The sequence below is a fragment of the Equus quagga genome, chromosome 1 (genome assembly GCF_021613505.1).
Source record: "Equus quagga isolate Etosha38 chromosome 1, UCLA_HA_Equagga_1.0, whole genome shotgun sequence".
Lineage (NCBI taxonomy): Eukaryota > Metazoa > Chordata > Mammalia > Perissodactyla > Equidae > Equus > Equus quagga.
Window position 1 is genome coordinate 97,466,371 of NC_060267.1, and position 15,255 is coordinate 97,481,625.

General features: G+C 48.1%; 1 protein-coding gene across 1 annotated transcript in view; it reads right to left on the reverse strand.

Moving 5' to 3' along the window:
• The window catches only part of SLC41A3 (solute carrier family 41 member 3), a 73,260-nt gene extending 65,717 nt beyond the window's left edge, over positions 1 to 7,543 (reverse strand). The window contains exon 1 of the mRNA XM_046677255.1: positions 7,518 to 7,543. Coding sequence (XP_046533211.1) covers positions 7,518 to 7,528 — 11 coding nt within the window. The 5' untranslated portion in view covers positions 7,529 to 7,543. The remainder of the gene's footprint in view (positions 1 to 7,517) is intronic.
• Positions 7,544 to 15,255: the final 7,712 nt, after the last annotated feature.

Here is a 15,255-nt window from a genome sequence, read left to right on the forward strand (position 1 = left end):
AGAACTGGGAAACGAGATAAAATGGCAGTATTGAGCCCTCATATCAATAATCACTCTAAATGTGAATGGATTGAATTGACCAATCAAGAGAGAGAGAGTAACTGGATGGATTAGAAAACAAGACCAAACAATATGCTGCCTCCAGGAAACACATCTCAGCTCTAAACACAAACGTAGGCTCAGAGTGAAGGGATAGAAGATGATACTCCAAGTAAATGGCAAGCAAAAGAAAGCAGTTGTAGCCATAGTTACATCAGACAAAGCAGACTTCAAGGTAAAGAAGACAATGAGAGACAAAGGGAGGCAGTATATAATGATAAAAGGGACATTCCACCAAGAGAACATAATGCTGAGTTATGAGATCCTCCTAACACAGGAGCATCAAAGTACATAAAGCAACTATTAACAGACCTAAAGGGAGAAATTGACAGGAACACAATAATAGCAGGGGACCTAAATACCCCACTTACATCAATGGACAGATCATCCAGACACAAAGTCAACAAGGAAACTGGACTTAAATGAAACACTAGACCAAATGGACTTGATATATACATAGAACATTCCATCCAAAACCAGCAGAATACAAATTCTTCTCAAGTGCACATGGAACATTCTCAAAGACAGACCACACACTGGGGAAAAAAGGGCAAGCCTCAACAAATTTAAGATTTAAATCATATCAAGCATCTTTTCGGACCATAATGATATGAAATGGGAAATCAACTACAAGAAAAAAGCTGGGAAAGTCACAAATATGTGGAGACTAAACAACACGCTACTGAACAACCACTGAATCAATGAAGAAATCAAAGGAGAAATTTAAAAGGTACAAGGAGAGAAACAGAAATGAAAACATAACATACCAACTCTTTTGCAATGCAGCAAAAGCGGTACTAAGAGGAAAATTGATAGCAACACAGGCCCACTTCAACAAACAAGAAAAATCTCAAATAAGTAACCTTAAACTACACCTAAAAGAATGAACAAAGCCCAAAGTCACCAGCAGGGAAATCAAAATTGGAGCAGAAATAAATGAAATAGTGACTAAAAAAACAACAGAAAGGATCAATGAAACTAAGTTCTCTGAGAAGATAAACAAAATTGCCAAACCCCTAGCCAGACTCACTAAGGAAAAAAGAGAGATCAAATAAATAAAATTAAAAGAGGAGAAATTACAACAGATACCACAAAAACACAACAGATTATAAGAGAATACTATGAAAAACTAAAGGCCAAAAAATTAGACAATCTAGAAGAAATGGATAAATTTTTAGACTCATACAACCTCCCAAAACTGAATCAAGAAGAGACAGAAAATCTGAATAGATCAATCACAAGAGATTGAAAGAGTAATCAAAAACCTCCCAAAACACAAAAGTCCAGGACCAGATGGCTTGTCTGGAGAATTCTACCAAACATTCAAAGAGGATTTAATACCTATCCTTCTCAAACTAGTCCAAAAAATTGAGGAAGATGTCACACTTCCTAACTCATTCTATGAGGCCAACACGACCATGATACCCAAAACCAGAGAAGGACAACACAAAAAAGGGAAAGTTACAGGCTAATATTGTTGATGAACATAGATGCCAAAATCCTCAACAAAATACTAGCAAAACAAATACAGCAGTACATTTAAAGAATCATACATCATGATCAAGTGGGATTTATACCAGGAACACAGGGATGGTGCAACATCTGCAAATCAATCAACGTGATACACCACATCAACAAAATGAGAAATAAAAACCACATCATCATCTCAATAGACGCCAGAAAGCACTGGACAAGATCCAACACCCATTTATGATAAAAACTCTCAATAAAATGGGTATAGAAGGAAAGCACCTCAACATAATAAAGGGCATATATGACAAACCCACAGCCAACATCATTCTCAATGGGCAAAAACTGAAAGCCATCCCTCTGAAAACAGGAACAAGACAAGGGTACCCACTCACGCCACTCTTATTCAACAAAATACTGGAGGTTTTGGCCAGAGCAATTAGGCGAGAGAAAGGAATAGAAGGAATCAAAACTGGAAAAGAAGAATTGAAATTCTTGCTGTTTGCAGATGACATGATTCTATATACAGAAAATCCTAAAGAATCCGCAAGAAAACTATGAGAAATAACAACTACAGCAAAGTTGCAGGGTACAAAATCAACATACAAAAATCAGTTGTGGGCTTGCCCTGTGGCGAGTGGTTAAAGTTCCATGCGTTCCACTTTGGCAGCCTGGGTTTGTGGGTTCGGATCCCAGGCGCAGACTTGCTCCACTCATAGGCCAGGCTGTGGAGACATCCCACCAACAAAATAGAAGAAGACTGGCACAAATGTTAGCTCAGGGCTAATCTTCCTTAAGCAAAAAAATAAAAATAAAAAGAGGAAGATTGGCAATGGATATTAGTTCAGGGCAAATCTTATTCACCCCTCCCCCCCAAAAAAAAGTTGCACTTCTAAACAGTAATGGTGAACTAACAGAAAGAGAAGCCAAGCACAGAACTGCATTTACAATTGCAACAAAAAGAACAAAATATCTAGGAATACATTTAACCAAGAAGGTGAAAGACCTATACACTGAAAACTATAAGACATTATTGAAAGAAATCAAAGACATAAAGAAATGGAAAGATATCCCGTGCACATGGATTGGAAGCATAAACATAGTAAAAATGTCCATATTACCTAAAGCAATCTACAGATTCAATGCAATCCTAATCAGAATCCCAATGACATTCTTCACGGAAATAGAACAAAGAATCCTAAAATTTATATGGGACAACAAAAGACCCCAAAGAGCCAAAGCAATCCTGAGAAAAAAGAACAAAGCTAGGGGCATCACAATCCCTGACTTCAAAATATACCACAAAAATACAGTAATTAAAACATCATGGTACTGGCACATAAACACACAGATCAATGGAACAGAATTGAAAACCTAAAAATGAAACGACACATCTAAGGACAGCTAATCTTCATCAAAGGAGCCAAGAACATACAATCAAGAAAGGAAAGTTTCTTCAATAAATGGCATTGAGAAAACTGGACAGCCATGTGCAAAAGAATGAAAGTAGACTATTATCTCATGCCATACGGAAAAATTAGCTCAAAATGGATTAAAGACTTGAATGTAAGACCTGAAACCATAAAACTCTTAGACGAACTATAGGCAGTACAGTCTTTGTCCTTGTCTTGGAAGCATCTTTTCAAATACCATGTCTACTCAGGCAAGGGAAACAAAAGAGAACATAAACACACAGGCCGACATCAGACTAAAAAGCTTCTGCAAGGCAAAAGACACCATGAACAAAACAAAAAGATAACCCACCAATTAGGAGAAAATATTTGCAAATCATATATCCAATAAGGGGTTAATTTCCAAATTATATAAAGAGCTCACACAAATCAACAACAAGAAAACCACCCAACCAAAAAACAGGCAGAGGATATGATGAAGAGACATTTTTTTAAAGAAGATACGCAGATTACCAATAGGCACATGAAAAGATGCTCAATACCACTAATCATCAGGTAAATGCAAATCAAAACTATACTAAGATACTACCTTACACCTGTCAGAATGGCTATAATCACCAAGATTATAAACAAAAAATAACAAGCGTTGGAGAGGATGGGGAGAAAGGGAACCCTCGTACACTGCTGGTGGGACTGCAAACTGGTACAGCCACTATGGAAAACATTGTGGAGATATCTCAAAAATGAAAAATAGAAATACCATATGACCCAGCTATCCCACTACTGAACTTGAAATCAACAATACAAAGAGACTTAGGGACCCCTATGTTCATTACAGTATTAGTCACAACAGCCAAGAAGCTAGTGGAAGCAACCCAGGTGTCTATCGACTGATGAATAAATAAAGAAGATGTGATGTATATATATACATAATGGAATACTACTCAGCTATAAAAAAGACAAAATCATGCCATTTGCAACAACATGGATGGACCTTGAAGATATTATGCTAAATGAAATAAGCCAGACAAAGACAAACACTGTATGATTTCACTCACATGTGAATAAACACATGTATAAGAAGAACAGATTAGTGGTTACCAGAGAGGAGGGTGGAGGAAGGGCAAAAAGGGCAAAGGGGCGCATACGTATGGTGCTGGATGAAAATCAGACGATTGGTAGTGAGCACGATGCTACGTAGCGAGTCTACAAAGAAACTGAGACAGAATAATGCAGACCTGAAATTATACATTATAAGCCAATATGACCTCAACAAAATAATTTTTTAAAAGTCTTTTGTCAGTTACAGTTATTGTTTTACTCTGATGCTTTTATAAAAATGTTTCATTTTCATAGAGATTCATGGAAAAGACTGACAAGTACTCTGGAACACAGGGTTTGGTAACTTTAAGATCCTAACACTGAGCTGGGTGGGAATTTCTGGGGAGGGCTGACTGCTCTGATGTTTGGTTCCCAGATGTCAAGGCTCCTTTTTCTCCTCTCCTGTAAGCTCTCTATAACTTACAGCAATTTGGTAAAGTGTACTTTGCAACAAGGGTTGAAGCATTTATTTTTTTCTCTCTACCTAATCCCTCCAGAATTTGGAAACTCGTAAGTATCCTTTTCGTGACAATATGTCTATTTGCACGGGTTCAGTGAAGGTCTGTTCTCCTTGGAAACAGGACACAGTTGGAATTATTGGCTCCATCACCAAGGCTTTGATTAGAATGTCATATTCAGGAAAGATGTACAGACACTCAGACATGGCTCACAGCTTTAAGGAACTGCTTGAATAATTGACCTAGTACCTTGCTTACAAGAGCCAGCAAAGCAATCTTAAAAAAGAGCTTGCACGGTCGATCACTAGGCTTGCTGCACTTATATAAATAATCAGGCCAAGCTTAATACAAATGAGTTTTACTATGATTATCTTTTATAAAAATGGGGGTAATTGTGGAGAGAGAAATTATGCTTGCATGTTTGTAGATATTAGATTCTAGCCCTGTTTACTGTCTTTAAGGTGTTGTTATACCTGTAAGGTGGGCTGGACCCTAAATTCTTCTAGTCTCCTTAAATGTCTGGCTGTGATACTCCAAACTGACATTTCCACTTTTACTGCCCTTGAAATCTCCTTGGGAGGAACTACATCAGGCCCTCCTCTCTACCCAGATGGCAGCCAAACTTCAGGGACTCGAGCCTTGGGTGCACATCTCACAGCTGAAGAAGGCTCCACCTGACATCTGGTCCTGAACAAATACTTGGGACCTCACATCAAACTGACCAGGAAGAGAAGCAGCTGACGTCTGAGGCAGACAGCTTTCCCAGGACGAATGGACCAGGCCTGTGCACCCTCTTCCACTGTTGTTTCTTTATTTTCTCCCTCTCTTTCCTGGAAGGGCAATGCCCTTGCCGACATTTCTTAATCCCTCCCAAAAGGGGGAACCTCTCTGATTGTGAGACTTGCCATTGGAAACCTTGGTGTGTCCAAGACAGTAACGACCCTCAGCTCACCCTAGAAGCAATTTCACTGGGATTCCACATGCTGCTGTTTGTGTAAAATGCTCTGCTGGCCCATTTTACCGACTCGGGGTGGTAAGGCCACCTAAACTCATTTATTGCTTTAAGTTAACCCAACCTTGCAAGGAGAAAACAAGATCTTTTGAATATTTGTATGAAAAATTTTGTGGGACAATCAGTGTAAGCAGAATTGTGTATTTCTCAACATATCCGTGTATTCAGGCAACCTCTCGGCACGTAACAACACAGCGTCTGAGCCTTGGTTACACGAGGCGAACGCTCTATGCTGATGAACGAGTCTACAGAGGATGTCACTGACGTGGGAGCCTCATGTGCACCCGCTGGTTACCTCTTCATCTGTGGAGGTTTCAGTAATGGCCTTTCTGCCTGTGCAACTCATTGCCTTGACAGCTGGGGAACAGAAGGACAGCGTGCCCTTGCTGTATCCACTGTCCTGTTCTCTCTGCATGACCAAACAGAGACCTCTCATTGTCTCTGCCGTTGAATCTGCATGGTCGCTCTAAATGAGAACTCCCAGGAGGCATACGTGACTCTGGGTTTGCCTCCATGGGAAGAGCTTTCTCCCCATGGATTGGAGTGAGTGCCAATAACGCTCTCCCTGACACCAGAGGAGTTGGCCTGCGCCACAGCCAAAGCCATTTCAGCTCAGCAATGGTCCCTTCACTCACTGGCCAAGGTAGTTTTGGATAATCATATGGCACTGAATTATCTACTTGCTGAATAAAGAGGTGTCTGTGCGGTGGCGAACACCTCCTGTTGCACATGGACAAAAACCTGTGGGAAGTAGAAACCCAACTACCTAAGATTATAGAGCAAGCACATTGGCTACAACAAATTTCACCTGACAACCCACTGTCTCTTGATTTGTTCAGCTGGTTACCTTCAGGTCTGGGCTCCCGGTTTAGAACCATCCTGCAGGCCAGGCCTATAGTATTGCTCTTAATCTTACTCTGTATCCTTGTTGTGAAGTTCTGTACCTATTGCCTGTTGAATCTCTGTGAAAATGACGTGCCCAATAAGGTGATGCTGGCTCAGCCCTTTGAGACAATCTTCAACACCTACAACCTTGGGGGAAACAGACACTTTAGAAGGGAAATGCCTGAGAGTTCTCCCTTCTAATCTTCCTTGCTACTCAAATGTGGCCTAAACAGTTTCCCATTGCTATGCACTTTCCCTCCAACGTCAGACATGACAACCAGCAAGGGTCCTTCCTGGCAGTGAGAGACAAGAGCACTATGTGCAGGGAGCCTGAAGGTTGATCAGCGATGCTTTCAGAGAAAGATCTTCATCAAAAGGGGAAATGTAGAAACTAACTAAATTGGAGTTGGGAAGGCCTGTAGGGGAGCTCTGATGACCTATCACATACTGTTAATTACACCAAATAGGAAGAGACAGATGCTTGCATCTCTGGCAGGAAGTACAACTACTTTACTGATGAAGGAAGATTTCTCTCCCCACCTGGCAACAGCCCAGCCAATGAGAAATGCCACAGCTCAGCCAATGAGAAATGCCACAGCTCAGCCAATGAGAAATGCCACAGCCCAGCCAATGAGGAATGCCACAGCCAAGCCAATGAGGAATGCCACAGCCAAGCCAATGAGGAATGCCACAGTTCAGCCAATGAGGAATGCCACAGCCCAGCCAATCAGAAATGCCACAGCCAAGCCAATGACAAATGCCACAGCCCAGCCAATCAGAAACACTGCAGCTCAGCCAATCAGAAGCCGTTGCCACCCTGGACTGTTACTTTCCCCCAATGGACTTTTGTTAGAACAGCCCCTCCCAGACCCCCTTTTTCTCTATAAGACCAGCTCCCCTCATTCCTTGGATTTGCCTATGATTCCCTATAGTATGAGCATCCTGAATAGTAATTCTTTTGGCTATTCCTGAATAAACTTATTTTGAGGGTGAAATAGCAGATAAATTTGCACTTTGACAGACTGGACAGTCAAACAGTGCTAGAAAAAGCAAAACCATACCAAGAACAGGAAAACTCACCCAGCACTCATGGTCACAGGATAACTAGGCAGAATGAAGGCTCACAGCTGAAGCTCCCAGATGGTCAGACAAGATAACCAACTAAAAAGAGGGCCCAAAGTGTTCCACAAGAACAAGCCAATTAGAGAAACATAAACCATACAGATTTGTTCCCTCCTGCCCAAGGGAGTAAAACCTCTGGGTGACCCACTCATTGTGGTAGGACTCAGGCAGAACACGAATGAGTTTTTAAATATGCCAAGAAACCAGGCTGGCTCCAGGAGGAGCTCCCTCATTGCTGTGAAAGAAGCCGCATCTAAAGAAAATCACATCTAAAAGACATGAATGTGAGTCTGCTGGAATACCAACTACAACTCTGTGACAAGATGGGGCTCAGCCTGAGGACACACAGATGACTCTCCTTGGGCTGTATGACCGGGACCCAGTCCCCTGGCAAGAACCAATCCATGGCAATCCATTACAGCCAACGTCCTGCTCTGAGATGGCTATTTCATTTTCTCTTCTTTGGCAAGATTCCTGAAACCGTAGGAACATGCAAAAATATTAGTGAAATTACTTACACCATAGGAAAACAACACAGGGAAAGAATAAGAGTAATAACAATAAAGATAATGAAGACATACATTTATAGCCATGGTATTGGATTTTTTTCTGAGTAACTGAACTGATTAATTTTGTAATCATTATAATATTGTGTGCATATTGAAAACATTATAGGAATCCAATATATTAGTTGTATAGTTTTAAGTAAGTGTTCAGAAAAGTCTGAATAAATACACATGTGATCAATATTGTAATGTTTGGAGAATTTGTTAAACGCATAAATTTTGATTTATTAGCTGTGTAAATAAATGAGATGTAATCATTTTGAAGAAAGCAGATGTCTTTAAAAGTGCTGACCGCTCAACAGGTGTACTGAAGTCATAAATCAGGTGTTACACCAAGTCAGGAATGGGGAGGCCTCTCTGTGCAGGTACCCAGACATCCAGGCCTCGTGGACAGCACTGAAGAGCAGGTGTCCAGGTGTCCAGCTTTTTCTGGGCTCTCTCCACCAGCCAGGAGGGGCTTAGATAGCCTGAGCAGCCAGGGAAGCAGTCCATCAGAAGGACTTTTTACCCTAAATTAGGGATTTGAACCTACTAAGGCTAAAACAGGGAAGATCTCCACTCCCTCCAAAAAATAAGCTGAAAGCAAAAACCAGAGAGAGAAAAAAAAATTGGCTATATTAAAGTTTAAATACTCTGTGGGACAAAACTTCTAAACAAAATTAAGAGACAAGCAAAAGTCTAGAGAAAATATTTGGAACTAACAGACGAGAGAAAGGGACAGTATGCAAAAACAATGAAGAACCACCCAGCACCAAGGGACAAAAAGACCAGCGTAGAGAGCAAGCCCAGTGGCCTAGTGTTTAAGTTCAGCATGCTCCGCCTCAGGGGCCCAGGTTCAGTTCTCAGGTGTGGACCTGCACTGCTCTATTAGCAGCCATGCTGTGCTGGCAGCCCACACCCTAAGATTGGCTACAACAGATTTCACCTGACAATCCACTCTCTTGGAAACAGAGGAAGATTGGTACGATGTTAGCGCAGAGCAAATCATCCTCAGCAAAAAAAAAAAAAAAAAAAACCAAAAAACAAAACAACAACAACAAAAACCAACAGAGACAGAGGCAAAGGACAGAAACGGTGCTCAACGGAAGGAGGAAGACAAATCACCACAGACAAGACTCACCAGGCAGTCAGGCGGCCCAGAGGCCGCAGGAGAGGGAAGCGCCCTGGCCGCCGGTTGGGGGAGGGCAGGGGTCCCCCTCTGCCAAAGGCAGCTCGGCAGTGACTGTTTGGGCACAAATGTCCTCACCCCACAAGGCACAACTGTGGTGACTCACTGACACGGGGGCACAAGGAGACACGCCCAACAGCAAAACCCAGCACAGCCAGTGCTGGACTGTAGGCGTCCCTACGAGGACGGCATGCGGCCACGTGAAGGAGCGGGCAGCACTGCGGGCACCACCCAGAAACAGCTCCAGTGGAAACTGCCGCGGCCTGGGGAAGGCACCCCGACGGCTGTCGTCTGAAAGCGCCCCACGCTGCCCTGTCCTGTGGTCCACCTTCACTAGGCACACACGTAGGGGTGCAGGGAAAGGCCTGGCCAGGGGTGACCTCGGGAAGGAGGGGAGCTGCCTGGCTCAGAAGCCCAGCCGTGTCCAGCACCCAGCAGTCATTGCCACCCACTCTGTGCCGCTCACAGGGTGGGGACACTGTGATCCACCAACAGGGACCTCACGTCTCTGTGGATGGTGGTCAAAGGCCCTGAGCTTCATCGGGAACGTGGGGGTGCTTCATAAGGAGAATGTGTTCAAATGTCACTTAGATCAATACCAATGAGTACAGAGGGACAAATCAGGTCTCGAAGGGCAGGCCTGCTGGGCAGGGAGGCTCCTGTCGGGAGAGTGGGCTGTGGCTGCAGGAAAACCCAATCCTTTGCCACAGGGAGGGGTGAGGCTGGGGGGAGGTGGCACTGACTCCAAGGCAGGGGTCCCCACTCAGGCTTCCCCCTAGGGGACACAAGAGGGACAGGCTGCTGCAGGACAGCCCCCCACAACAAAGGTATCGGTAGTGTGGACTGACAGCCCTGCATGAGCCATAGTACTAGGAGCCCCTCCTTCGGGAGCAGGCCCTGAGACGGGCTGGCATGGGGATTGAGTCCATCTGGGCTGCCAGTCACATGAGTCTAAAAGGTCACTGATCTTCTCGATGCCTCACAGAGTTCATCCCCACCAGACTGATGACACTGGCACTGCATTTACGCGGTGAATGGGGGAGGGGACAGCTGGTCCTGAATCCTAGGGTCTGGGCACCTCATAGAAACTAGTGCTCTCCCCAAGGCAGGGGGACAGGGCCATTCCTGACCACCCGTGGGGCAGATGCTGGAACCACCTAGCTCTGCTCAGCTGCCACAGCTTGGCCGTCACCTTAGAGCCTCCGGGCTTCCCAGGCGGCCTGGTTCGGCGATGCTCTGGAGCCCACTCCCAAGGTTGGAATCCCAGTTCTCCCCAGATTTGTGTCCTTAGAAAAGTTAAATTTCTGTGCCTCCAAGGCCTGTCTGTTAAATGGAGATAATGGCACCCAACTCATAGGGTCCTGAAGATTAAAAGGAATGATGCATTTGCATCACAGGACACCTGATGGGTCCCCACAGCCAGTTCAAACCCCTCAAAGCTGATGTTTTAGATCAGTGGTCCTTAAAGGATCACAGCATCAGGACCGGTTAAAGACAAGCATGCTGGACCCACCTGAGTAGTTTCTAATTAGTGGGGGGAGGGGGTGGAGAATTTGCACGCGGAGCAGGTCAGTTTTAAGCCCAGACACCGGATGTGTGGAGCCTCAGAACCACCTGAGGAAAGGGGCTCGTCCCCCACGCTCTGGGTCCCGTCTCTGGCACACACCCCTCCCCTGGCGGCACGGAGGCCCCCCCCCCCCCCCCGCCCCGGGCCCCTACCTGGCTCCCTCTCCCACCACGGTAACTCCGTCAGAAACCCCGAGTTGACTCCATCTTCCGCGCCACCCCCGCCCCAGGCCCCAGCTCCGGCGCTTCCCCGGGCCGGCCTCCGCGGTGTGCCACCCCCGCCCTAGGCGCTCCCTCGGAAAGCCCGGCCCCGCCTGGCACCCACGCTCAGCTCAGCTCACCCCGGCCTCAGGCACCCTGGGACCCACCGCTTACCCCCCCCGCACCCCCCCGTCCCCCCCCCCCCCGTCGGCCGCAGGGCCGCCGCCGCCCGACCCGCCCCGGGCGCCCGGCGGGAGGCGGGCACGGCGGGCGGACGACGCGCTCCGCACCGGGACGGCTCGCGGAGGAAACGGGCGGGGCCCCGGGCCCGGCTCCGCCCCCGGCCCGGCCGCGGCGGGGCCCCGGGAGCACCGGGAGCACCGGGAGCGGGCTCGGGGGCCGGGGAACGCCGGGGGCCGCAGCGGGGACCCGGGAGCGCCGGGCGGGGCGGGGCGAAGGCCGGAAGGCCGGGCCACCAGACCCGCCTCTGGGCGGCGGCGCCGGGTGTGGGCGGCGGGCCGTGTGCGTCGCGGAGTCACCTGCAGGCTGGGCTCCCCGCGGCTGTGACTCTGTAAACCGAGCTGCGCGGGGCGCGCCGAGCTCGTGCGATCCGTGGCCGCAGCGGGTGCTCGCCGCAGCCCTTCCGGGCACGGTCTCTTCTGAGGCTGGTTGACAAGGGAGGAAACCGAATCACGGCGGGGAAGGAAAGGGGACATGAGGGTCCCTTCTTTAAGGGATGTGGAAGCCCGTCATTCCTACGGCACAGATGCCCGGCCTGCAGCCGGTGCTCCGTCACGTTTGCAGGATTCGTGTTTTGTTGTGTGGTTAACTTTTTAATAATGGAAATGTTCAGACGTACGAAAGCAGAGCGGTGAACCGGCCCGCACGCCTGGCGACCAGCTTCAGTCAAGGTCTGCATCTTGCCTTTTGTTTTCCCTCTATATCCCTCCCACAGACACACCTTATTTGTTTCCTGAAGTAATTTTAAAGCGTCCCAGTGACATATTTCACCTTTAAATACTTGAGTGTGTTTAATCGATAGGGCCTGTTTTTCAAACATTCCCATAATACCAGTATCACACCTAATAAAATTAACAATACTCAGTCCAGTTCAATTTTCCCGGATTGACTAAAAAATCTCTTTTGACTGTTGGCTTGTTGTAACCAGGGTCGGCAGAGGGATGAGGGATTTGAGAGGAAGGGGGCCTCAGGCAAAGTTTACCTGCAGGGTTTTGCCAGAAGCCTGCTTGTCCTGCCCTCCCCATGGAACAAAGCATTCTGTCCACTGGGAGCCAGTGGTCCTACCCTACACTTCCCAGACCACGCTCCAGCTACCCGGGACCTGGGAATTCCCAGGGGCTCTCAGCCCATCTCTAGGATGTATGCCAGATCGGCGCTCCCAGGAATGAACTCGCTGGCAGACGCGGGCTGTCTCTTCCTACGGGGCCACACGGAGCTCCAAGGAGCCCAGGAAGTCTGCATTTGAACCTGGCCTCCCAAGTTGCTATGGAGGTACATGTGTCAAGGCCAGAAAATAGAATGAACTCTATTTTGCAGCTTGTTGGTTTTATTTTGCAATTTTACCTATTTAAACATATGTTTGTGGGCCCTCATTTATACTCTTGCCCTGGGTTCTGTAAATTTTGAGGTAGGCCTGTCTTGTTTCAGTACAGTTATGGGTACAGGAAACATTTCATTTTATTCCTAGCTCTAACGCAAGAAAAATAAACCAGCAGAAGTTTAATGATAAATGGCAACTAACAGTTGACCTCAGTAGTAGAGAATTCATCGGGAGAACATAGCACTCTTGAAAAGGGGCAGCCATAGCTAAGCTCCAAGGAACTATTGCCATGCCAGGACACAGGATCCATTCCTCGGGGTCTTGTGAGTGGCAGACAGTGTGCACCACCCATTCCTGCAAGCTGGCTTGCGTGCCATTCACTCCCCTCATTACAGGTATTTGTAAGTGCCCAGAGTGCAGGCTCAAGAGCCCAGAGTCCTGGCTGGACTCTAAGCAGTGAATAGCTTTTGCAAAGAGCTACTATGCCAAAACTAGCTTGGGGATGGAAATTTAAGGTATGTAGACACAAAAGACATTTGTAAATGATGAAGTTCCAAACAATGTTAAGAGATATTATGGACAGACTTGTGTCCCCCCAAAATTCATATGTTGAGCCCTGACCCCCAATATGACTGTATTTGGAGACAGGGCTTATAAGGAGGTAATAAAGGTTAAACGAGGTCTAAGGATGGGGCCTGACCGGTCAGGACCTGTGTGCCGACTGAAAGAGGAAGAGATGTTAGCCCTCTCTCTGCACGCAGAGCAGAGCCTTGTGAGGATACAGAGAATGCGGCCATCTCCAAGCCGGGAAGAGAGGCCTCACAGGAAACTGTCCTTGCTGGCACCTTGGTCTTGGACTTCCAGCCACAGAACTGTGAGAAAACTAATTTCTTTTGTTTAAGCTGACAGTCTGCAGTCTGCAGTCCGTAGTCCTTTGTTATGCCTGCCCGAGCCAACCAACACAGGGGCTCACGTTTCCACAGCAAGCTGATCTTGGGGAAGCTGTGCACCTCGGTTCTCTCGTCGAGGAAGTGGGGTAGTGTTGGTGTTGACCTCATAGCACTGAGCATGACAGCAGCGGGCCGGTAGAGCCCAGCACGGGGTCTCGCAGAGTGAGCGCCCGCACGTGTTTGCTGCTGCTACGTTTGTTGCTCCTGTTCAAGTTCTGACAGGATGCACTTCGAATGGAGGGGCGATCCGGGCGCCGGGATGGAGCAGTGGGGGTGACTGGGGACACAAGGAGGGCCTGTCTGTTAGATGCACACAGGCACCCAGAGAGGCCTGAGCCTGCCCACACCTTGCCTCACGTCTGTCCCAGTTTCTTGCTGTTATTCTGCCACCGTAGCATCTACCCTGCATTCCCAGCCAGTCCTCGCCTTCCCCAAATGGCCTTCAGATTGGTGGCAGTAGCCGCAGCCCAGGGCCAGCCCAGCCCCACCTCCCTCCTTCCGACCCCTCTACTGCCCACCAGTGTCAGAGCCAGCGGGCAGCCCTGCTGGGCAGAGGCCTTTGTGATGGGCTGGCCTCGCCCAGCTCTCACCTCTGCACAGAGTGATGGATGTGGCCCAGCTCCACAGACTGACCCCACAAAATGACCTTGGAGGTTAGGGCCCTCTGCCTCTCCCCACAGCAAGCCTGCCCGCCCCTGTGCTGCCATCCAGCCCTTCAGAGCCCGTGCCTCTGGGCAGCCTGTCCCTGCAGAGGGCACCCTCTGTGATGCCTCCTTCACGCTCTGCCCAGATTTGTCCTCCCTGGGCATGTCGGGCACACGGCCCTCGGCCTCCTTCCTCGCAGTCCCCTGCACCTCTTCACTATGTCCTTGTGCTACGTTAGGTTGGATATTTTTGCCTCTCCAACTGTGAATTCCCCAAGGGAGGGGGCTCTGTCCTTTCATCTCTGGGTTCCAGCTCATTGCTGCGACATCGTAGACACCTGCCTTAGGTGGCCCGTGCACCCCGGCCCCCAGAAGCAACCTTGAAATGAGGAGTCAAGTGCAAGTAGGGGGGATGATCCCAGAAAACACTGGTAGAAGAGTGAGGCGGCGAGACAGGGAAAGGAAGGCAGCCAGGGAAGTCTCATTGTCAAGCAGTCACCACCATGGGCACCTAGAGCGCAGCCCTACCGGGACCTCTGGAGCCTCAGAGAGATCCCACCTGGAGGGAATGCCAATCCCGACTCCCGTCAATCCTCCCGCCAATCCACAGGGTGCCTGGCCCCCAGGCCCGACGCACAGTCCAGCGAGATGGGCCGGGCCGCTCTGATGGGCAGAGAAAGCCCTCTTCGGAATCACCGTCCCCCAACATTAAGAAGTCAGGCAGGTGTACCCGGGGCTGGGGGGCTGTGGTCGGGGCGGCGGCGGTCGCCTCTGCAGCACCAGGAAGACATGTGCTGGTCACAGGAACAAGTGAATGGCTGCCACGTGGAGAGCAAGCGTGATGTCCCAGCACCGACTGGGGCACACGGTGCTTTCTGTGCATCGTCACTAACCCTCAGGGCAAGCCTGCGAGGGGAACTTCCGCACACCTGCTTCGTGGATGAGAAAACTGAAGTCCCAAAGAGTTCCTCCACTTGCCCGGGGTCACAGCCTTGAGTGGGATTCAGACTGTTCTGACAGAGTCTAAAGACAACACCTTC